This window comes from Oenanthe melanoleuca, chromosome 1A, assembly GCF_029582105.1.
Source record: "Oenanthe melanoleuca isolate GR-GAL-2019-014 chromosome 1A, OMel1.0, whole genome shotgun sequence".
In the NCBI taxonomy this organism is placed as follows: Eukaryota; Metazoa; Chordata; class Aves; order Passeriformes; family Muscicapidae; genus Oenanthe; species Oenanthe melanoleuca.
The window spans coordinates 9,903,480-9,928,609 of NC_079334.1; the positions used below are offsets into that span (position 1 = coordinate 9,903,480).

At 36.5% G+C, this 25,130-nt stretch overlaps 1 protein-coding gene across 2 annotated transcripts in view; it reads right to left on the bottom strand.

Moving 5' to 3' along the window:
* CCDC91 (coiled-coil domain containing 91) overlaps nt 1-25,130 on the bottom strand; it is a 114,004-nt gene that overhangs the window by 48,659 nt on the left and 40,215 nt on the right. For both annotated transcript variants that reach the window (XM_056481895.1, XM_056481893.1), the window contains 2 exons: nt 13,254-13,331; nt 3,500-3,607 (listed from right to left, as the gene is read on the bottom strand). In XM_056481895.1, the coding sequence (XP_056337870.1) occupies nt 3,500-3,607; nt 13,254-13,331 (186 nt within the window). The remainder of the gene's footprint in view (nt 1-3,499; nt 3,608-13,253; nt 13,332-25,130) is intronic.

The window sequence follows — 25,130 nt, forward strand, 5'->3', positions numbered from 1 at the left end:
ATTTTCGAACTTGTAAAGAACTGTTATGTTTTCTACTGACATTTTCTCATATCATCAAATTCTAGAAAAGTAAAACTGACAAGCATAGTTCTCCTAAATATTCAGTAGATGGCATGACTGGTTTCTGGCACAGAGAAAACCAGTTCTTCTTTGTCCTGTTCATTGATGGAGGACACCATGACACTGGTGCCCCTGAATGTGCCACAAGAATGTCTGGTTTGCTTTTTGAAATGTTCATACCATGGAATCACAGAATGGTTTGGGTTGGAAGGGACCTTGGAGGTCATCTGGTTCCATCCCCCTGCCATGGGCAGGGACACTTCCACTATCCCAGGTTGCTCACAGCCCCATCCAGCCTGGCCTGGAACACTTCCAGGGATGGGGCAGCCACAGCTGCTCTGGGAAACCTGTGCCAGGGCCTCAGCACCCTCACAGGGAACAATTCCTTCCCAATCTAACCCTGCTCTGTGTCAGTGTGAACCCACTGCCCCTTGTCCTGTCACTCCAGGCCCTTGTCAAGAGTCTCTCTCCATCTTCCCTGTGGCTCCCTTCAGGCACTGCAAGGCCACAGTGAGGTCACCCCAAAGCTTCTCCTCTCCAGGCTGAACAATCCCAATTCCCTCAGCCTTTCCTCCCAGCAGAGCTGCTCCATCCCTCTGACCCCTGGGTGTCCCTGCTCTGGCTGCAGCAGCTCCCTGTCCTTCCTGTGCTGGGATCCCAGGGCTGGAGGAGCTCTGCAGGTGAGGTCTCACCTGAGTAGGGGGGCAGAGGAGCAGAACCTCCCCCTCCCCTGCTCCCCACACCACTCTGGCTATGGGAGTGTATTTCCTTGGAGAAACCCTAGAGGCTGCCCTGGGAAGGAACCATTCCAGTGACCATCACCCAGGATGCTGCCTACAGCAAGCCAGTTTGCTGACCATCAAATATCAACTGCAGGGATTTTTACAGCTGGAAATAGATAGAACCATGCAAATAAGGTCTTTCATTTCTTTCCCCATCCTGGAAAAGGCAGCACTGTACACTGAACATTATCAGAGGATGGCGCCTCTCTGGACAGGATTTTAACCTGCATCACCACCAAATAAAACTAAGCTTCAATATCAGAAACTTCAATAAACTCTAACAAAAGGTTAAAGACAAACAGAGAAAAACTACCTTTCCTCCATCTCAAAGACACTTTTGTGAGGGAGGGGCACGGGAATTTAAGGGGGAAACGGGAGTAAGTAGAAAGCATGAGAAAGGTTATCATGAGATAATCTTGACTGTGTGGAACTGGAAATAAAACAGCAGAAAATTTAAAAGGAATGGCAAACAAGCACAAAAACCCCACATGGTTTGACAGTTTTACATAGGCTTAAAACTTTGAAGGAGAATACTGCTTGTAAGGCAAGAATATTAGAAGGGAACAAAAAAAAAGTGATTTTTATGTTGAGTATATACTTGCACTGTGCAACTCCTGCTGCACCAAAAAAATTCTTTGCAGTGATACAAACACTCATAAATCTCCATGTAAAGGTGGCCATGCATGTACAATCCCACAACACAAAACAACAATGAAATCTGTGTATAAATATCAGCAGTAATTTCATCAACTCAACTGTTAGCACACAGAAAAATCTTTTGAAGGAAAAGAAGTGTGAAAATAAACACAAACCCATACATTTAAGAATAGATGTGTTCAACGAGAATAAAAACATACTACCCATTTCTCAGATCTTTCAACAAAATTTAATGAGTGAATAAAATCTGCCAGTATAAATCATATTTAATTAAACCTGATAGCTCAACCACAAGCACCCACACTTGTATATTTGATTAGGCTTCAAAATCCCAGTTGTATATTACAATTAGAGGTGAAAAATCTCGATTGTATTGAATGAGAAATTACTTGGAAGTCAGTGAACAAAATTTACACTTTTTCTGAGATGCAAAGGGGGTGTTAAATGCAGACATGATGTGAACTGTGCACTGTGTTTGTCATAACCACTCTCCTGTCCCATGAGCAGTTCTTTACATTGTTAGGTTCTTCTCAGGTTAATCTGAATATCTTCAACGTGTTTCCACATTTCTGTCCCATTTTTGAGGCTCTGATGCAAATCTGACTGATCACAGGTGCAAATTATTGCTCAGTCTGTAAGAATAATCTCAAAAAATCTTCCTCTCACATTTCTGTATTTCATGAAGTTAATTCCTTTTTATCATTCAGAAAGTGATATCAAGTTAGCAAACAAGATGTTCATTTCAAAAACACAAAACTTTTTTTTTTTTTTAATTCACTTTTACTTGCTCTTAGAGATTTATAGCAAATATTAAATAACTGCAATTCTGTGCAATAACCTCACTCATGATGCAATCAACTTCTTGACATTATTACATCTTTCCTTCATACTGTTTACACAGATGCTTATATATTTAACACACTTTGCACTAGGTGTTAATTGATATGGTCAGAGCAGCCAAATGGTCATAAAACACTTCTGGACATGGTGGAGTCCTTCAAGGGGACCTTTGATGTATTTAGGTCTAAGATACTCCACAAAAATGTAAAAAAAAAAAAATTATCCTTTGTACTTTTTGAAGAATTGTTGCTTATATTACTTAAAAGGTAATTTAGTTGCAATATAAACTACTCCAGGGGGCTGTTAACAAATTCTTGGTGTTTAAACTTCTGTGCTCATGGTCAGTATTATTTTGATTCAAGAGCTGTACTTCAGTCAAACTCAGATCTTATTGGGAACAAACCAGGCTGACACTGTTCAGATACTGATCACTAATTGCTCTGATCTCAAATGCTTCCTGTGCAGTGTCTGACTATTACTCAAGTCATGCTAAATGAACCAGTTTAGGCCATTAATGTATATATCTATATCTACATATAGATATAGGTACATATATTTACATTTACGACCTAAATTGGCTCAAAAATAAAAAGCTGTGAGGAGTTATATAATATCTATATATCTATATATATATCTATATATATACACACAGATACATATATGTATGTGTATATAATATAACTCCTCACAGCTTTTTATTTTTAGGTAAGATTTCTATGAAATAAAAATAGGAGTGGACAACACATGTTTTTGTCCACCATCTAAGAACCATCTCAAAATTTGGACCAAAAATTAATGCAAATCCCACACAATCAAATCCTGCATTGAACTACATAAATTAAAAATAACTGAAGGGTTTCTCCAAGACCACAGAAAATGGCAGTTGTTAAGAAGTAAGTATTAAGTTGCTCTGAGACTTTTTCTCAGTGCTACACTCTCCTTGAATCTGTTCTAAGCAGGCTCCAGTGTTATAGAACATTGTCATCCCAACAGATGAAGAGTCCTTATTTATCTTGCCCTTTTTTTAGTGGTATGCTGAGGAAATAAGGCAAGAGATGGATCATTTTCTTCAGGGATCATATATCTTAATATTTTTTTCAAACAGGAAAGAGTTGAAATAAAAGAAAATAATGGAAATTCTTTCATGTGCACATCCATACCTGAGCATCAAGGAGCTCTTCACATTTGTGAGAGTGTTTTTCAATGGTTAATATATACTGCTTTTCAATAGCTACTTCTTGCTGCTGAACTGTAGATTGTAGCAATGCCTGCAAAAGGGCACAAAATACTCAACAAAGATATAACTGGGATGTTTATTGGTAACTGCAGATCCACTAAGACTCATCTACAACCAGAATGTGGAATGCTGTTATAAATCTGGAATGTGCAACGATTAAAGTACCTTTCTATGTAACACTACCTTGTTTTCAGTCATGACTAACATTTTTTGAATCTCAGATTTCTTATACAGTCTGCCTAAAAGACAGCAGCATACAGAAGATAGAGAGAATTTCTGTTAAATATACTCAGTTTTGTGAGACCACACAAGAAGAGGAGAATATGAAAGCTGCTGAAGAGGAGGGAAAAAAAAAAAAAAAAAAGCCAGACATATTTCCCTGGCTGACAAAACTCCACATCCTCTCGGCACTGTGCAAGATCCCATGGGCCAAGCATGATCTTCACAACCACAAGTCAAGTAAAAGCAGATGGAAATTCTGAGTAACATAAAACATAAAAGAATGCCCCCACCCCCAGGATGTTCACACTTGAATGTGAAACAGGGAAGTCAAAGTGTGGAAAGTCAAAGTACCAAGGCAGTAGCAAACAGCTGATGGGAGCAGGAGCTGTGAGTGTGTTTGTGCACATGCCTGAACTCACACATGCTTGGCTAAGCCCTGCAGAACCCCTGAATGCACAAAGAGAAATAAAAAACTTGAACATGCGTGAAGAAACCAAGTTATCATTTGGAGAATTACACTCAGGTTTCCCTAAACAATGATGGTAACTAAACATTTACTTGGCTTATGTGATTTAAGTTTTTTCCCTGATAGTATAAAGTCTTTATGTCACTTTCCAAATATTCATCAGGCTATTTATATACAGTGTACCAAACTATTCTTAAATAGCAATCAATATACTGAAGTAGTCAAAATGACTGGGTAAGTTAAAACAGACATGACTTTTACAGAAAACAGACCTTTGGCCCAAATGCAGACAAAAAAAAAAACAAACCATCTTTCAAACAATCTTTATATTTTAGAGATATGTTTGCTTCATGGAACATAACATACACATCAAATAAAATTTGGAATGCTTTTAGAAAAACCCAAGAATGTATAAAAAAGATAAAAATCTTCAGACAATTTTTTAACTACATTTCCAAATTTTCCACTAACTCTCCTCTTTTGCCAAAATCACTGTTCTTCAGTAATGTTATAGCATGGCAGCAGTTCTCAGCACAAGTTCAGTGATTAAAAAGGTTAAAACTTGTGCTTAATCAAAGTGTAAGGATACATTTACTGGTGTTTGCAGGGAATTTAGTAAACTGTAAGTTTACTTTCAAAAAAGCCAATTTATTTCTAACTAAATTAAATTATTTTACTCATAGAAGTTCAAGCACTCAGAAAAACTGAACTCTCAAAGAAGTGTAACTTCTGTACATGAGTATTTATACTCTGCATAAATTAGAATAGCCACATATCACTGGCAAAAATTAAGCCTGGACCTTGTGCTTTGGGCTCTTTTTTTTGGCCTAAACTATTGTAGCAATAAATGTTTCATGTAACTGGTACAAAAGAAAATAAAATAATTCTGTTTTTTGGGAACACAGTAACAGAATGGTCATTAGGCTTCCATGGCATTTCTCAGACAGTTTCTTGCTCATGCCAAGGGTTGAGTCACCTTATGCACTTTGCAAACTTCACTGGCAACTATTAAAATCATATTAAATGGTATAAAGAACTTTCAGTTTTCCAGAAAATAATTACTATTCATTGGATGGCATGTAAAGGCTGTTAAATTTTTGTAATTAATTTATTATTAATATTTTTCTTTAGAAAATACATAAAATTCCACATTCAGAAACAAAAGCCTTAATTTTCTGTCATACACACTATTAACCCAGTTTAAATAGCACCACAGGGCTGATGCTGTATTTGACTGTTCCACTAGTTGGCCAAGTAAGGAGAAAGAGAGAAAAATCTCAGCACAGATGTGTGATACCCATCCAAAGCTCTAGTAAATTTCAAGATAATCAACTACTCATATTAAATAATTTACAAAAATTTCATTTACCAATTAGCTCATTTGCTAAACTGAAACACACATTTGGCTTCTTGATCATCAGTATCTCTAATCTTATAGTTACAACTACAATGACACTAGAACTCTTCCAATTAATTGCTATTCTGGGCAAATTCTCTTATCTCTGCTGTAACATTACTTTCTTCCTTAATTAGTTAAGGAGGAGTTATTAATTATGCTGCTGGGCTGACATTCCATAAATCTATGGCCAGTGATCTAATACCAAGCAGGCATTCTTGAACCAGTCTCCTTTTAATGGAATCATTTCAAGTAAGGTTACAGCAGAATGGAGCCAATGGCATCTGTTGCATGAAGCCAAGGGTAGGATTTCAGTGTGAGTGCTCTTGTCAATTAATTTTTCCTTCTATATATTGTGCAATGAACTTCCTTGACACTGGTTGGGAAGGGTTATCATAGAATCATAGGATCACAGGATTTTAAGAGTGGAAGGGACTTTAAAGATCATGTAGTCCCTGCTTGGCAGGAATACCTTCCACTAGACAAGGTGGCCCAGAGCCCCATCCAACCTGGCTTCTTTCCCACTTTGTGATATCTCTACTAACCCAAAAAAACTGTCAGAGAATTGATCCTGCTTTTCCTTAAATACTAAAATGTCGTGGTGGCTTCTGACAGAACAAGGAGGCTGAAATCTCTTAAGCTCTCTATAGAATCTTCATTTTAGTTTGATATATGATGCATCAAAAAAATCACAGAAAAAAACATTATTTCCTCAAATCATTATAAAAACCTTCACACATCTAAATGACTGTACAAAATATTCTTAAGTTAAACTAGGTAAAGTAAGTAAATTACTCTGAACCTCTGTTTGAGCTCAGATAAAGAATTAACCTTAGCTTTAAGTTTCATAGATTGGAATAAGTTTAGAAGACTTTGAACTGAAAGTAAATCTAAATTTCATAATAAGATGCATGATTACCCTGGGGGGTTCTTAAGGGAATACACATCTATTACATGTTTTAGCACTGGTCAGAGTATTCCAGTAGTCCTGGGACTGACAGCACACTACCTGTGTGGGGGGAATCCTGGAGAACAGCATTCCTGTGCACAGAGCAGGGCCTGAAAAGCTGCACTGTGCCCAATGTGAGAAGAAAAGCTTAAAACTACAAATGATCTCAACACTTCATCCTGTTCTTCTACAGTGTGTGATGTATTGAGTACCAGATTATCTCTAACATCCTCCTCATACTCAAAAGCAAAAGTGCAATAACTACAGTTTTGCCAAAAGTGTAACACAGACACCCCAGCCTATTTTTAATACAAACCTAATGTGTTCATTCTGCTGGCAATAGAAACCACAGCCACTTGCCCAGACAGAATTTATTGTATAGCCAGAAGCTAGAATCTAGGAGAAACCCTCTTGAATTAAATAGAGACTGTTACCCCCAATCCTTCCCAAATTCCCTAAGAGTAACAAAATGCCAAACCCTTTTCTTTCAACTCCCTCTTTTTATTATAGGAAAAAGCCAGTCAGAATAGAGGCACCACGAGAAACTAAGCAGAGGTCATTATCCTCTCCTAGCTCTTCTGAAAAAAATAAATTTAAAAGAAATTCTGACCCATGCAAAGCACAGGCTTCTGAGATGCACAGCATTGTTTGAAAATGTTAAACCTACTCATATGTAATATCAGTATGAAATACAAATCATGGTGGAAACGTTGCTGGGTTATGTTTTAGAATGTTTCTTAAAATCACTGTAACAAAAGCCTTAGTCAATCCAAAAGAATATCCCACTCAAGCATCACTGGCTTGTTCAAGTAGCTAAATGGAAGCCTGTACATCAAACCTCTTCTCTTTACTTCAAAATTGCTGAGTCAGGATGACCAAAACAAGTGATCTTTAAAAATAAAAGTTACTAATGAGAAGTTACCACACTGCTTCAAACATGTGAACTGTATTAAATACAGCAATAGTACTTTTGAATTTTTAAGCTTTATAGCTTTAGTCAATGATTCATCTAATTCAGCATTCAATCTCCACCATTTAATTACTTCCAATTACTTAATTTAAGGGTGAAATGCAATTAACCAATTGCTGAATGACAAAACAGAGCAGAGGACACAATTGCAAATTCATTCCTGACCCGTGGAAAAGGTACATTAACTCAATAAAATGCAGTATTTGACTTGCTGTGTTTTAATTCAGCTATTATCTAAGACAGAGATGATGCAAATAAAACTATTAAAAATGCCTTTTTCAAAAGAATTCCACTTACTCACTTCAGTCCAAAATACTGCACATTTTCATGACTGGGTTATTTCCAGGTGAGTCTGCTATTTTAGTGCAAATGAAACATATCCATTTAGGTGCTATGGAATATGGGGGGTTAAATGTAATGAAGGGGTAATATATTTTTTGCAGTGATATAAAAAATTAATATTTGATTGCTTGTAGGTGAAACTGTGTTGATCCATACCAGTAAGGATCAACAAGTTACAGTTTGAATACAGTGCTGGGTTTATCTAGGTAGCTCAGTTTTACTGGTATGCAAGTGCAAAGGATTACTTTTCCACAAAACACTGTTCTCAGAGACTCCTGACAGAAACAAACTGCAAACTAACTCTTAATCCCCTATTAACCTTCCTATTTTTATAATATTTACCACTGTATTTGTTATTCTATGGTCAGAAACACATACACAATTCATCCTTACTAGAAGGGGAGGAAGAGATTCTTTGCAATTTTTATAAGTGCTTTCAAAATGTAAAGGCCATTTAATCAATGATAACATATTTTTGATAGCCAGATCTCTGAAAGCATGAGACTTGATTATACTTTGCTTTTATAAGAATTCTGTAGTGAAACTTCCATGGTAGCATCACTGTTGTACAGAACTACTGTTTTACTGTAAAATCCCTAGGAATCTTTTCCAGCCACCAGCTCTCCATGAGAAAAAACAATGTTGTTTTATATTCAAGGCTCACTTGAATTCTAGTGTGACTTGCACATGAACAAGCATAGAAGCTGGAAGTGAAATACAAGCCCTTGCAACAAAATTTTGGATTTGTCCTTTTATTCATGTGTCAGGCCTTTCTGAGCCAGGATGTCAACTTGGAAACTTAATAAGCTAAGCTGATGTTTTAAAGAGCTGAGAACTGGCCACATTTCAGAGCTTTCCCTCACTAGGGATAAACTATGTCTAAAAAAAGATATCCTGATTCTAGATTAACTTCTTTTGTAATTAAATCCTTTAAAATTTCCTCTGTTTATTAGAGGGTAATCTTTCAGTTCAGAGGTGCATTATTGACACAAATATTTTTGAAAGAAAACCCAATGGATCCCACATATTCCATGCTTTGAAAATCCATCTGTTCTTACATTCTGAAAACTGAAAAAATCCCACCACCTTTCATTGAAAACTGATGGACAAAACTCTTACTACAGCATAGGCTGGGAAGAACTTTTCATCTTGAAGTTCATTTCTATAAAGGGAACACACATCTGATTCATGCAGGCTGTCTTTCAGAAGACTATTAATTGCATAAAACAATCTAAGGAAATAAAACCCATCAAATAAATACACCTGCCTGTAACCTCATATTCTTTCAAGCTTACATTAGAGGGTATTTTATATGACAAGAAACAAAACAGATTAAAACTATTAACTCATCTACTTACAGAACTGTGACAATTTCAGAACAAAAGCTTGACTAAACAAGCACAGAAGAAATTCTTTTGTTGCTTGTGGTAAATATCTTAAGATGTGATGTGATCCCACAAGCATAACTTCCAAGATCTACATTTACTTTTCTTTACCGTGGTTAATTACCGGGGATAAAAGTTTAAAATAACAATGACATGAAAGGCAGAAATTAAACAAAATTAGGTAAACATGAGAAGGGAAAACTTGGCCTACACAGAACACTGAGTTAATTTTTAATTTGCTTTCCTGTGGTTTTTAATACAAATTTCATGACTGTGTTGTGGATGGTTTATTTGCTGTAAGGAAGATTAGTATGTGAGATGCTTAACAATGGCCAAGGCTTTTGAAAGGTTTGTGCTACAAAGCATCTAATGGTCTCTATTAATGGATTTCCCAACACATTCAACAATGAACATTCCAAAGTCAACTCAATTTAATTTTGAGGGCTTTGATATACCCAGGTCCTTGAAAATAGGTCATTCAATATTTGACTTCTTGCATTTTCAGTGCTGCTGCCGTATTAAGAAGCACCAGTGAGGAGTAGGAATTGAGAGGTTTGTCCTCAAACTTGAGTACCTGGTCTGCCCAGGGATACCACACTAGTGAAAGATCCATGTGGAGAAATACTGTCCCTTTTACAACAAATAAGTCCCCAAAATACAGGGAAGAGACTAGAAGGAAGTGTATGCCATTTGGAAGTATAGAAGATACATCTACAACAACAGAGGTCTGCTGCAGTACATCTGCAAGGAGTGGAATTAGCTCTGAATGGAAGAAAATTGTGACTTTCTAGTTACCAACTTGGCAGCCTTGTACACAGAAGCCACAAAAGGGCAACTCTCTTTTCCTCTGTAACCAAAAGGAAGGCACATTCACAAATCCATCAACATTAACACCTATCTAGGCCAGGAATACAGAGAAGTCAAGTCAGTCAACTTACTTCCACTATTGTTCCACTCAAGGTTTCAATACCTAAATTACAGGATTTGGGGTCTGAGGCATTCTGGGGATTATTTCCTGGGGCTCAGGATGAACTGCTCATATTTCTACAAGCTGTCCTTAAACAAGCAATGTTGGGCATTATAAGCTGTGCTATGGCTCTGCTTGAAGCAGCACCACAAAATTATGATTGACTGGTTTCAGAGAGGATTAGTCAGAATTCCAGCACTCCTGACTGCCACACAACCTAATTAGGGCCTGAACAATCCCCCAGTTGGAATAACCTGCATCAGTTCACTTTATAAAATCTCCAGAAATGCAAAATAAGCCTGTTCTAATCACAAACAAGATTTTCCTTCCCATGCCTTTTAAACAACTCATAGACTTGTTTAGCTGAATTTCCACACTCAAGGTAATTTGGGGATTGATTAGATACTACTTACAAAAAAACCTACTGAATGTGGAAATTACTTCTGCAAATAAATGATATGCATTAGAGTAACACAGTCTAAATCCTAAAGAAGACATATTTCAGCACAAAATTAAATCTGGCCAATCATGAGTAAATTAAAAGAATTAATGAATCCCAAGATTCTGTCTTTCACTAAAAGGACTAATCAGATTTACTTTACATTCCTAAACAAATGCTACATGTAGGAACCTTTATTTGGTTATCTAACTAATTGCCACCATATCTGAAAAACAGAATAAATTCCTAAGGATCTGAGCAGTTAAAAAGCCCCAAGAATGTAAGAAACCACTTTTTATAATTACAAAACCACCTATGATTCATTTACTTAAGGGAAAAAAACCCCCCAATCTTAGCCTTGATCCATATTGAAATATTATTAATGAATTAACATTTTAAAAGAATCCATGAAATTATTTTCTCAAACAAAGTTACAGAACACTTTTTGCCTTCACTTAATTCCCTGATGATTCAGTGTTACTTTTTTAGTTCAAGTACATGGCAAAGAATTACAAGAAAGGTATTAAAGTATAAACAACCAGCCAAAAAATGCTTGGGTTTTTTAAACCTAGCAATCTTTTCTGATTTTTTGCTAACCTGATGAATAAGTCACCTCATGTTTGCAGACAGGGTTGATTGCAGTAATTACTCAGAGATTGGCATATCTGATATTATTTCTCATCAGAGTGTTCAACTAACCACATGAGGCAACAGGAAAACTTGTATGAGGTATATTCATGTCATGGTTCCCTGGTATTAAAGAGTGACTTTATGAAATTTGAATATAAACATTCTATGAGAAATAATACACTAAATATAAGCAATGAAACAGGGTTCAATTAACTCCCTAATCTTTTGTGCCAAATCACTGAAACTGATAAACATAAATCTTATTTTCCAGAAGGCATATCAGATCTACCCAGCTGCTGCTGGCTGGTAAAACAGCTTTCAAAAATTATTATTATTTCAAAAATATTTACCCAACTACCCACAAAAAAAATCATTCCTTTAAGGGGCCAATATAACCCATGCAGAGCTCCCCTTTAGTTCACACAAATCCATTAAAATGGTGAAAAATTATACCTTGAAAACATTCAAAACTTCCATTCAATACTATAAAATTGTTTGATTTCACAATTTGCTTGTATTTTCAGAACTAAAAGGAAGGAAACAAGTGCAGCAATTACCAAAAGCTCAAAAACTTTTTCAAAATGAAAGTTCACACAGGAACAGATATTTTACACTCATCTAGAACAAAACAGGAACATCTTGCCACTGAAGATGTTCAGTGCCACATCCAGAGGTTCACACTCCACATGGAATTCCCTTTTGAGAACTTCTAAGGCAAAGGGGTCCTCAAAGAAGTAAGGGAAGGAAAGCACAATAATTCTCCCCTAGAAGTGAAATGAGGGAGGCATGGAAAAGTGGGACACCACCAGTACCCATGTTTAAGTTTTCTAAGGAATGGAAACTTTTGAAACTCATTTCTGTATAGGTTCAGAATGAAATTAATATAAGTCATATTGATGGAGACAGACATATTTCTACAGAGAGCCAATTTCAATATTAGCTAGAATACTACTAACCGTTATTAGCAAAATTATTAAAAGGCTTTCTAATATTCACAAAATCATTAATATTGGAAATGATCTCCAAAATAATCAAGTCCTACCCCAAACACAAAACTGCCAAGCCCACCACTAAATCTTCCTGCCCTCCATGCCAGATCATTCTTTGGTTACAAATTACTTCTACCTAACACTTAAAATCTGAAACTCCCCTTCAATAACTACATTGTCAGATTTGTGTTCCCAGCTCACAGTTGCCTACCAGTTCTTAAGTTTCCCTTTTCATTTTCAAAACAAGCCTCCATTTCTATTTCCCATTATCAGTTTTCCTCGTGCCAGACCCATTTTAAGTCTAATTAGAATTCTTAATTTACCTTCTCCTCCTCACTTGATTCAGTTTTTGTCCTTTGTGCATTTCTTACTCAATAGTTTCCATAACAGAACAAAGGCACAGATCTATGCTTCACTGTAACATCCAGTTCTTCCAACTTACACAAGCTGACATGAACTAAAACAGCATGAAAGAAGAACTACAGATTCAGCTTAATTTCACCCATAACTCCCTCCCTTAGTGCTGTGCAGATAAAAAACCTGCTGAATGACTCTGTGATGCTTCTTTCCTGCAAGTGCAGCTCTGGAGACTGAAGAGGTCCAAAACGTGGATTTGTGATAAACAATCCAACCCAAAGTTTACCACAACGGACTGAGAACTTTGGGTTTGTTCTGGTTTTAAGTTTCCTTACTGAAAATGGCTAACCAACTTTATCTGAAGTTTTCCAAAGTGCAGACTGGGAAAACATGTCATGCAAAATTTCAGACCAAACAATCTAAATTGAAAGCAACAGAAAAGACAGTGAGAGAGGTGGAGCAATCAGCACAAGCAGCACTAATAACTGTGCACTGCAGGCAGTCATCCTATTCACTATTACAATAACCCCATTTGGAAATTGTGTTAGCTTGGCAACTCATTTACCTTGAATTCTTCCACAATAATAGTTAAGGCTTCATGTCCAGCTTTTCTCATGTCTTCTAATTCCTTCTTATGCTTTTCCTGTAAAATAATACAGAAAACATTATATACAACATAGGCACCTGGCAAAACAATTTTCCTCAGTTTTGGTATCTTTCATGAAGAAATGCACACAGCTTGATCCTTTAGATATTGTATATAATGTATATGTAATGTATATATATATATGTTTATATATATATATATATGCTAAATTCAAGTAGGTCCTAGTATTAAACTAATTTTACTTCTTAATTTTACTTTATAGATCCCAGATGATTCTAAATGGATCTTAATTTTTTTTTTTTTTAGAACTTTCTTTGTTTCTTGGCATACCTGTGGATGGCAGGACTTCCAAATCACCTTCTAAGTAAATATTATCTTACTGCCACTACCAATAAAAGTGTTGAGATGAAGTAGTATCAGATTGAGTTTCCTCAGAAATGCACACCTTTCTCCTACTCATTACATGGCTCTTCTTTCATCTTTTGTTTTATTCTTAAGATTCCTAGGAAAGTCTTCTTGCAAAAGAAATCCTAAATAGATTTTTCAAAAAAAATCTGCATTGTTCACTTCCTTATTTTCTGCACAGTTATGTAAAAGGAATCTGGAAAGAAACATTCTAGCATTTTTTTCTTTACCTAATAGTTTGCTAAGTCTGCAATGTGAACACCTCATTGGATTCTCACAAGTATTTCCCACTTATCAATGAGCAGCACCACTTTTTCCAATTACCAATTAGTAAGAAGATGAAAAACATTCCCTCCCTCCTTGTTCTTTGCTTCAGGGTCTTTTCTTGTATCAGCTCACATGGCAGGATTTAGTTGCTTTAAATCATCTTGGATTTAAATTATTGGATTTTCTTGGTGCAGAAAGCAGAAATGCATTAATCACAAATGTTCCTTTGCAGTAATAGTAGGGAAAAAAAAATACACAGTTTTTTTTTGTTCTGTTTTGTTTTTATTTTTGTTTTTTTTTGCATTTTGGGTTATAATAAAGTTGAAATTAATTAACACAATTCTACGCTTCCTAAGACCTGTGTGTTTGGAATAAGTTAAACCTAGTGTCTAACAAAGCATTTAAGACCATTAAAAATTAATTAATCAGTCTGTAACTGTATTTAACTAGAGATTTCTGCTCTGTCACTCAATTCCTTTCTCCTGAAAGAGTCATCTTAGCAAGAAGTAGGAAACTACAGCTACACAATCTTCTTACCTCTGCCTCAAATATAATGAGGCATTTGGACATCTTTAAAAAAAAATGTAAGCTTTTGTGAAGCCCAGCAAGAACAACTGATAAGTAGAAGAACTGAAAATGGAAATATTTTGCTGTGTACATTAAATACTACATCAGACAACACCACACAACATGTGGGTACATAATTTTAATCCCACTGGGATGCAATCATGTATCACTGACAACACAAATCATTCAAACTCTGATATGGTACAGGTTGAAAAAAATCCAATTGTTTTGACTAAGGAAGTAAGACATCTCATTCTGGTAGAAAGCACAGTGCCTCTCATTTGCATCACCAGGAAAGCAAATAGGGAAAAAATGCCATTTGTTCTCTTAAAATTAATTCCTCAAGTTTTTCCAGAACCAGTGACTGTTCAAGGTCATCTCCTAAACACAAGTTGAAGATCAACACCAAGGCATTCCTGTGACACCTGTAAAGAATTCTGTTCCTGTAAGAAATGTTTGGGGCAGTCATCTGAGTTGCTGCTGAGTGCCTGTCCTGTAAGGCTATGGCACCTTCAGAGGTAGCTGCCACTCTGAGCCAGGATCCCAGGAATTAATGCACTCTCTTCCCTCTTCATTTCTGTACCCATGCAAGAACTACAGCTCCCTGCAGCCAACTGAAGTAGAAGACAAATTTCAAATCCATCTTACACAGCTTTGTTTTACACAATTACATCATTAATACTCTTCATAGGGGACTCCATTGCACTGAGGTTTTTGTCTCCAGAAAATCAACTCTTAAAGAGCATAATTTAAAAAAATTATAAATAACATTTAGCATCATAATGGTTAAGAAACTGAAGATACAAATTTATTATTTGAAGATATAAATATTCTCTTCAATTCACCCAAGTACAGAGAAAAAATAGTAATACTGAATGCAACAGAACAAAATCAATGAGAAATTGAGTTAAACATGATGAGAATCAGTCCATAATGGCTAATTAATATACACACTAGAGTGTGCTATTGTGTATAAAATAGATTGGTCACTATTTCTGTTCATGTGAAATAAGAATGTGAGCTCTACAGAACTAAGACACAGGAGCATCTCCAGGTGTCTAGCAAAGCAAGTAATTTCACTTTGGCCTGATCATCAACATCCTAGTGAAAGATACAGCTAAGAACCTAAAGATAAGGAAAAATATAGGGAGGAGAGAAAGATTTCAGGTATCCCAGGATAACCAAACCTCCCACATTATGCACAACCTTAAGCTCACCACAGGAAGCAAGGAGACAAACTGATTTATTTCATATGAGTAAATATCATTTGTACCTGGAGCATAACAATGGAAGACTATGAGGTGAATAATGAAGTGAGGTAGCAAACAAACTTTCACAAGCAACTGCCTAACATCGTGGTGGTGAGGACATTTCCTGCTGAGTTAGAAATGAGTTGAGCCAGAGCTGAGTGAGTGTGAACAGAGCAGCCTGCTGGGAATATTATGACTGATTAAATGTGAAAAACTATGCAAAGGAAATAGTATGGAAGAGCCTGTGCATGCCCCAAACTGAAAGATAATTACAGTTCCCACACCATTCTCTGAGTATTTGCAGTATATAACAAGGATCTCTACCCCGTCACATTTAAGACATTAATATTTAGTGAAGAACAATTATAGCTTATATCTGCTCTTTTTTTTCCCCTATAGGATGTGCATACAGAAACCCTCCACTGAAGAGGATATTAAATAAAAAGAAGTGCTAAAGCTAAAGCCTTCTCTGGCTGCCTTGAGGTTTTTAAAATATTACACAGATAGCTGCTTCTTTGGGATGAAGCTACAAATGTGCCAGAGCAATTTATGTCCTGGATACTTTGCTACTTCCCCACATAATCTAAATGGTGGGACAGGACAACAAGAGGAGGCAAGGAAGAAGGAGTGAACAGGAGAACAATGCCAGGGAAGCTGACAAGAGAACATTTCCATTAAGCAACACAGAAAGCATGAAAGATATTCTGAGCTTCATTAAGATATTTTTATGTCTCAAAAGCATCAGTCTTCAGATCAAATTAAATTCCACCATTTTCCATACAGAACAAAATATTAATTTAAAAAGGGTTGCCAGCTGCCATGAATGGCTACAAATACTGAAGCTGGCTGTAACACTCAACACAACTTTAAATAGTTCATGCATTTAAAAATAATAAAAGTATTTATGTAGTTCTTTACTGTAGTACATTTAATGATACATATAGATATGTATGAAAAAGCTACTAGGAGAGTTTTCCTTCTTCCTATAGATAGGAGACTGACCTGTACACTGCAAGGGTCTGGAAAAAGGATGGCTTAGGGAAAGAGGATCATGTTAGGAAATCCTTAAGCAAGCTGGACATAAGCCCATGATGCCTGACAGGATGAGCCCACAAGTGCTGAGGGGGTGGCAGATGTAATTGTGAGGTTCTGCTCAATACCTGCAGGCTGATCACAATGACCTGGAGAAGTGTCTGAGGACTGGAGGCAGTAAATGTCATCCCTGTCTTCAAGAAATGACAAGAAACCACAAGGAACCATAGGCTAGGCAGTCCCAGCTCAGTGCCTGGGAAGGTAACTGTGCTGGCTTTTCCTGGGGCAGAATTAAGTTTTTCACAGTAGGGGGCTATGTCTTGGATTTGTGCTGGAAAAGGTATTGATAACTCATGGGTATTTTAGCTACTGCTGGCTTTTGGCACTTCCCTAAAATCCTCATGGAGAAGCTGCCTAAGTGTGGTCAGGAGAAGGTGAAAGTGAGGTGGACTGAAAATTGGTGAACTGCCACACCCAAAAGGTAGCAGCGTGTCTCAGTGGACAAGAAGCTGAACATGAGTCCAAAATCCTGGACTGCATTAGGGTAAATATTGCCCCTAGGTCATCAGAGGTGATCCTACTCCTCTACTCAGCACTGCTAGGGCCATTCCTGGAGGACTGTGTCCAATTCTGGGCTCCCCAGTATGAAAACCACATGGACATACTGGAGAGAGACCAACAAAGGGACACAAAGATGATGATGGGTCTGCATCATCCTTCACATAAAGAGAGACTGAGAGAGCTGGAAGTGTACAGTCTGGAGAAGAGAAGGCTCAGGGGGATCTTATCAATGTATATAAACACCTGAAGGGATGACACAAAAAGATCAGCCAGGTTCTGCAGTGGGCTGCCCAGGGATGTGGTGGAGTCACTGTCCCTGGAGGCATTTGAAGAAAGACTGGGTGTGGCATTCAGTTCAGCTGATAAGGTGGTCTTAGGTCATAGGCTGGACTTGATGATCTCCAAAGTCTTTGCCAACCTGGCTTATTCTGTAATTGTATTTACCAAATCCCAATACACTAGGTTTTCATCCTGAGGCTACTTGGTTTTTCTCAAAACTTTTCCACAGAAAGTACTGGAAAAGATCTTACAAAGCAAGCATCAGTGGAATGTTGCATATTTATCCCAGTGAGCCCTTCCAAAGGACTCACTGCATACAGTTCACTACAGTACATATGTATTTATCCTGGATACAATCTTTTATTACCAGTTTCAAACATATGAAACATCAAATGTCAAAACTAATAGTAACCAAACCCACAATTCATATCAATGAAACTTTAACTAGAGATACCTTATGCACCAAAATTGGTAACATTTCCATCTGCAGCTCTGTTAACCTTTGAGAAGTAATCAACATAGGCTTTAGAAATATAACTGATTGAAAGAAGGTATATTGAATTTTCATAGAGTTGTACTATTTGTAACACATGATGATGTTCACAGCACATTCCTAGAGGATACCTTCAGTCTTTTCATGGATGTTTAAAAACTCAAGAAAACTACAAAGAAACTTGACACTCAGTCAAGTAGTTTCAAAAGCATGAAGGAATAAATTTCATTTAAGCATGAAAAAAACATTCCAAGATTTACTTCTAAAAGATATAAAAAAAGAGATCAGAGCATCATTATATGCAAATACTCTAATTATTCTATTATTAAACTGTAATATATCTTTGAAATTTTTCCAATGCAATAAAAACACGAATTGTATTCTTCCTTGTTTTTGAAGTATAGAAAATAAATTTCATTATAACATAAACAATCATACTTAGCACAAAATTAACAGAAAGAAAAGTTGCATCTTTACATTTGAATCTCCTTTTCATTTTCAGTATCTGAACTATTTTCTTTAGCTCTTAAATTAAAATTACAGGAGCAAACAATGGTGATGCACTTATCTCTTCTTGCAATCTTAACTCCTTTTCTGATTTGTAAATCTACTTTGGAACAATAAAAGCATTCCAAAGCAGACATACTATATGAAAACTAGCTGATCAACAGCTATTTTCCCATCAAAGTACAAGCAAAGCATCTTCCTCACAAATTCTTGCCATGCTCATCTGGGCTACAAATGCATTTTTGTTTGTTGGTTTCCTGAAGACAAGTGATGATGTCCAAGTTGAACAAAACTCAGAGAATTCACTGGACAACCAGAGACACAAGTATCCATCTTTGCATCAAGTTGCTGTATTTGTTTGATAAGAAAATTCACAGGAATTGAGATCAGAAAATAAAATATCCATCAGCTTGGGAAACTGAGCATCAATTCAAAGAGTTTGGGATAAATTAAATACCAAGAAAAACAGGCAATGAAGAAGATGACAACACAGCCTTCTAAATTCTTCCTTAGCTGAAGATCTGCATGAAAAGCTTCTCTTGACCTTGGTGTTTCAGAGAAAAGAGTGATATGAAATAAAACCAAAGGCTTGTCAGTTCAACCATATTGTCTAAACTAGAATGCAAAAATCATCTGCAACTGAACTCCCCAAATTTTCCTCCATCAGAGAACTGCTATCAAGCTGTAAACCTCAAGATTAACTTGTTGGTTATTTGTTTTACTTCCTGAAAAAGTCATAAATAGTCTAAGCATGAAGAGGAAAAAAACATCCAAAGAGATAGGAATTACACCTTTGCCAGAGAAAACAAAGAAGTACATAAAGAAAACAGGAGAACTAACTACTGCTCGCTTATTTTAAGATACTGCTATGGATTCTGCAAGAAAGGGATTTTTGTCTAACCTCAGAAAAATTCCAGCTGGAAGGAAGCATCTGCCACAGACCAGAAAAAGGTATCCAAATCACAGATACACAGATTTTATAAGAAATCCTTCTCACTTCCAGTGTATCTTAGGAAACTAGTAAGGCAGCTCCACATTCTGAAGGACTCTATTTTGCTTCCTGTAAAACCTCACACTGAACATGGATAGGTTTCATAGTACAAGCTCCTATTCTAACATGGCAGATATACTGAAAACCACCAAAAATGTTATATTCCATACAACAATTATTTAAGTTTACAGTAACTGATATTTTGACTAGTTTACCATTTCAAATACTGCATTAATCAGATTTTTGGTTCAGGCATTCCTGACCCTGCCCTTAATTGGCAATGAGGTAGGCCAGATTGGAGTAAAATATTCCAAATAATTCAGCCTGGGGAATATCCCCTGGACTGGAGTTATAACTTTAGTGACTGGGAGTAGGCTATTTATTTTTCTCAGTTTATGACCAAAGTATTAAATCACAAAATCACACAATCATTCAGGTTGGAAAGAACCTCTGGAGGTCATCTAGCTTAACCTCCTGCTGAAAGCAAGATCAACACTGAATTCAAACCAGATTGTTCAGATCCTTGTCCAGTGAGATCTTGAAAAACTCTGAAGATGGGGATTTCACAACCTTGCTGGCTAAGACATCCCAATGCTTATCTTCATCATAAAATACTTTTTTCCTTGTAATAATTTGCAACTTCCTGTGTTTCAATCTATCACCATTTCCTGCTTCACCTCTGCAGAACCTGCCTGACTCCATTTTTCTAATAACTTTGTAAGCATTGACCATCTGCTATTAGGCTTCCTCTAAGCCTTCTCTTCTCCAGACTGAGTCAGTGTACACTGCAATCCTCTCATCCAAAATCTGAGTTTCATCACAGAAGGCAATCAGGTTGGTCAGACACAATTTGTCTTTTGGTAAATCCGTGTTGGCCGTTTCCAATTACCTTGTTCAGGTGCCCAAAAACAGCTGCCAAGAGCACCCACACGATGATATTCCCAAAGACCAGAAGGCTGGAGTGCCTGGATCCATCCATCCATCATCCTTCTTGTCTCTCTCCAATAATCAGCAGCTTCCCCCAGTCTCTGAGCTGATGCAGAACTCTCTCATAGTGACAGCCAGCTCTCTCATCACTCCTGAGCTCTGTGGTCTGATGCTGCTCGTTTTCACACACAACACCTCTTCTCTCCCATTCCTTTTTGCTGAGCTGGTGAAGCCCTGGCTCTGCTTGCTTCCCATTTGTATGTGCACATTTGGCATGGGTCCCCAGAATCCAGTCAATTGTTGTGCTGGTTGATGCATGAGAGCCTGCTTTGGGTTATTTCTTTCACCACCTCCCACCTCTGAGGTGACTAAACCCCCACTCCTTACAAATAGATGCCAAATTCACACGTGGGAGGAGAAAGAAAGTCTTGCTTTTACAAGCAACACACAAAAGATGGACAAATCAAGATGACAGTATCTGATTCTCAAGAATGTGTTAAAGAACTTGGGCTTGATTAGCAAAGATGATGACAACATCTTGACATCATCAAATTGCCTGACGTCAATGAAATTACAATTTTACAGCAGTTGTAACAAACAAACAACACCCCAACCTCCCCCATAAAAGCCCCTTGTACTTTGGAGCCTAGATATGAACCTGGGTATCTAAAGAAGAATCCCAGGTGAAAACCATAACATGCAGTTATTAATTTATCTATTTTGATTCCTGTGAAACACTGATGGTACTGAACTAACAGCAAAACTAGTTACTCCAGAGGAGAAAAGTTATGTTTGAGGGTGTGGGACAAGTTGAAAATCTAAATAATCTATTAAAAAAAAGAAAAAAAAGAGATAAATTTAACCTAATCTCTTCCTCAAAGCAAAGCAGTCTCACTAAAATCACCAAAACAAAGCCAAAAAAAATTTTTTTTCAAAGTTAAGCCAGGAAACATCAGAGGTAACATTCAGAGAGAGTCAGCAATGATTGATGCCACCTTAAGTTACTTAGAGGTAACTAAAAGATATGTTGTGTTTTAATTGGTTTTTAGTGGTTTGGGTTTGTTTTTTTTTTTTAATTAAACTGTGATTTGAAAAACACAGACCTATTAAATTTTAAAGACTATAGATCATTAAGCTATGTCAACTAATCTATTTTAAAAATGTACTATTACTATTGACCACAAAAAGCAAATAGATTCATATCAATAAATATGCAGAATTCTAGAGTTACAGTAAAAATAACAAAAAAAGACATATACCTGTGCTTTTCAAAATATAGTCTAAGAGTAATACAACTCAAGATTCTTGACTTTATACACTCCATTTACTTCTTCATCTTGATGACATTAACACTTAAACAAAATTAAAACAAATCTTTGATAAATGCATAAATATGAGGCAGGGACTGACTTTCCCATTTCTCTATCTGACACTCATCCACTCTCCAGATCTTTTCCCTGTTGCCTTTTCATTGTTTCTAGAACACCCCTCACTTTCTTCCACCCCTCACCCTGCCTTTCCCTCCAAAGATGTTAAAACCACGATTCTCATATCTGAAATTTTTTATTTTGAACAACAGTAATTCCACAGCTCCCTCTTTAATCTATTCAATATGCTGCACTTAAAAACAAAAAGGAAATCTCCCCCTTTCCCCCCTTGAAAAATCCCAAAACCAAAAAACCCCACCAAATATCCCACAGCAGCCAAAATTTTCCCTCCCCAAAAAGAGCCCTGTTGTTGCTGAAAGAGTGAGAGGGAGAAGCAGGGGGATTCTAATTTGGACACAAATTTTGTCTCCTCTAACTCTACAAACCCAGACCATACAAACGCCGCCCCCTTCACAGTCCCTCGGTTCCCTTCTCCAAGCCAGCTGGCAAGGAGGCAAAAACAAACTCACCCTTCCTTTGTTGTATGTGAGAAATTAAAATGTAAATACATTTTTAAAGGCTGTAGCATTAGGACTGAATTTGACAGAAAGCTTGAGCTGTGTTTTAGCTTGGTTTGAAACTTCTTGGTATTTTACACTACGTCAGACCTCCCACAAATTGGCTTACCCAGATGAGAAAAATCATGATTAAGACACGTTCTTGTTCTGAGCAGCTCCCCTCTTCAGAGGGGCACAAACATTGCTTACAGTAAGGCTCTTGGCTAAAAGTGTTTGCAAAAAGGGAAAGCAAGTCCTGCTGGAATATAGCCTTCTCAGCTGGATGTATGCAGATTTATTAAGCATTTGTAAAGGTATTTAAAGGACTGGAGGTCACATTTTAAAATGTAATGCAGTGCAGAACCAGTTAAAAATATAAAATATCATAAGAATGAATAAAAATTTTATTCTTCTTAAAAAATACTAATGTGTTTCTGTAGTGCAATGGAAGATTCATCAGCTATGTCAGTGATTGGTATAAGATAATTTAATTGCTGGTGACAGAATGGGACTGTGTTGAAAGCTGACAAAATAGTCACAGGAGTTGCAGTACAACTCAAAGAGCTGCTATTTTTATTCAACAAATAATCATTTCCCAAAAAAATGTGAAAGTAAAGACAGACAAATTTGATGTAAGCAGGAGGGTGCCACTAGACCCCCATTCATGAGAGAACTCTCTAATGAAAATATTATGCAAAATATGAGATATCCTTAGATTATTCCTGTAGTCTTTGTTAGTTACAATATCACCTTTCTTCCTGCATGGGAGATGTTCACTGCATTTTTTGGCTGAATTCCATCAAGCCCTGAATAATTTTCCTTGGTTGACAACTGTCACCACATTTATAGAAAATAACAGCAGAGGATATCTAAGACTAATCTATCTTAAAACAACAGCTCTGGATGTGTTAAAGTGGCACAGAGTTGAAATGTGTCTTTATAAGCAGCGAGTCCAAGTCCCAGGACTCAGGAAACTCCCCACCAGCCCAGCTGAATGCAGCTGTTCTCCCACTGGGGATTCTGTGCAGGTAGTGGAACTCCCAAGGGGCAGAGATGTAATCACACTCCATATGAAACCCCAGAATTGTTCCCTCTACTGACCTTTCTCAGGTTTTATTTTCTTTGTTTTATTTAGTCTTTTAAGCAAAGTATTTTGCAAAAGTATTTCACAAAGTATTTTCACAAAAGCAGGCATCACACACTGTCTGGAATTGGGTTTTAGCTCTAAAAGATGGAAATAGACCTTTTCTGCTTATCACTAGCAAGAAAGCTCTTCAAGAATAAGAAGTACCTTTCCAGTTATAAAGTTTGAATATAAGGGAGCTTCAGAACATTTTCCATTCTTTGTTGCTAAAGAGCTCAAACTTGTTTTCCTTCTGATCTTCCCTGAAGTTATCAAGACTTACTGCAAATTCTCTACCTAGCAGGTCAATGGAAATTTGCCTTTCAATGGCACACTCTCTTCTTACTTATCTCAAAAGTCAGACAAACTCACCCCTTTAAACCTAGCACAGAAACTTTACATTCTCCCTACAGAAACAGGAAGTGCATTAAGCACAGACTTACTGGCTGAAATTACTCTTAAGATATTAAAAAATATCGTAATAACTGAAGAAATTCAGAATTTCTCTCAGTCCTTTATTGCAATGCCTTACATTATTTTTACAGCATTATTCAGACCTTCATTTTCATAATTTAATTTTGTCACTATGGTACTCAGTTCTGGAAATTAATGTTGATGACCCTAACCAATTATTTGCCTGAGAATGCTTTAATTTGTAATGCATATCCAAAACCAAAACACTGCATGTGTTTATCAATACATTCAAGTAATAGGTTTATTTTTAAGGAATTACATAGAACTGGGAAAATCTGTTTTATCTCGATATCCTCCAGGTTTAAGAACAGATGTTTTAGTTTTTATTAGTATCAGCTTTCTTTCAGTGATAAAACTTTTGCCAAGAACAGTAAAAAAGTTCTCAGTAGTTTAAGTACATGATTATTTTAAATGTCACATGCTCTTCTGGACCTTCTAAGCCTTTAATGAGAAAAAAACCTTATACAAGTCTCAGCAGCAGAACATTATTTATTTACTAAAGAGCAGCAAGAAAAAAGTAACAGTACTTTATCTCTGGAATTACTTTCTCAATATCAGGAGTAATATAGAAGTGACCTCTTACACACCTTTGCAGTAGTTTAAAATATAACTAATTTGTTGACATTTTGCCTACATATTAACATTTTGGCAGTTCACTCAAATAAAAAAAAAGTAAAGGCATAATTAATAAGGAAGTTTCCAAGGTAACTGAGAAGGGATTAATAAATTCAACTTTGATATGTAAATCACAAGTTTCTTGGCTATGTAATAACTTCCAGTGTGTGAATTAGATTAGAGTACATTTATACAAATAATTTTGCTTAATACTTGGCAAATTATACATTTCAGCTGGGTTTAGAAACACAAGTAAACTGTGTTTCAACACCAAGTATATACTATATATAAATAAAATTTAATACAGATTGAAAAAGCAAATGTGAAGGTGTAGCAGGTTAATTAAGCAATAAAAGTTTCAGTAATATATTAAACTTCATTCTGCAGTCATTCATAGTTTATTAATGAATTATAAACCAA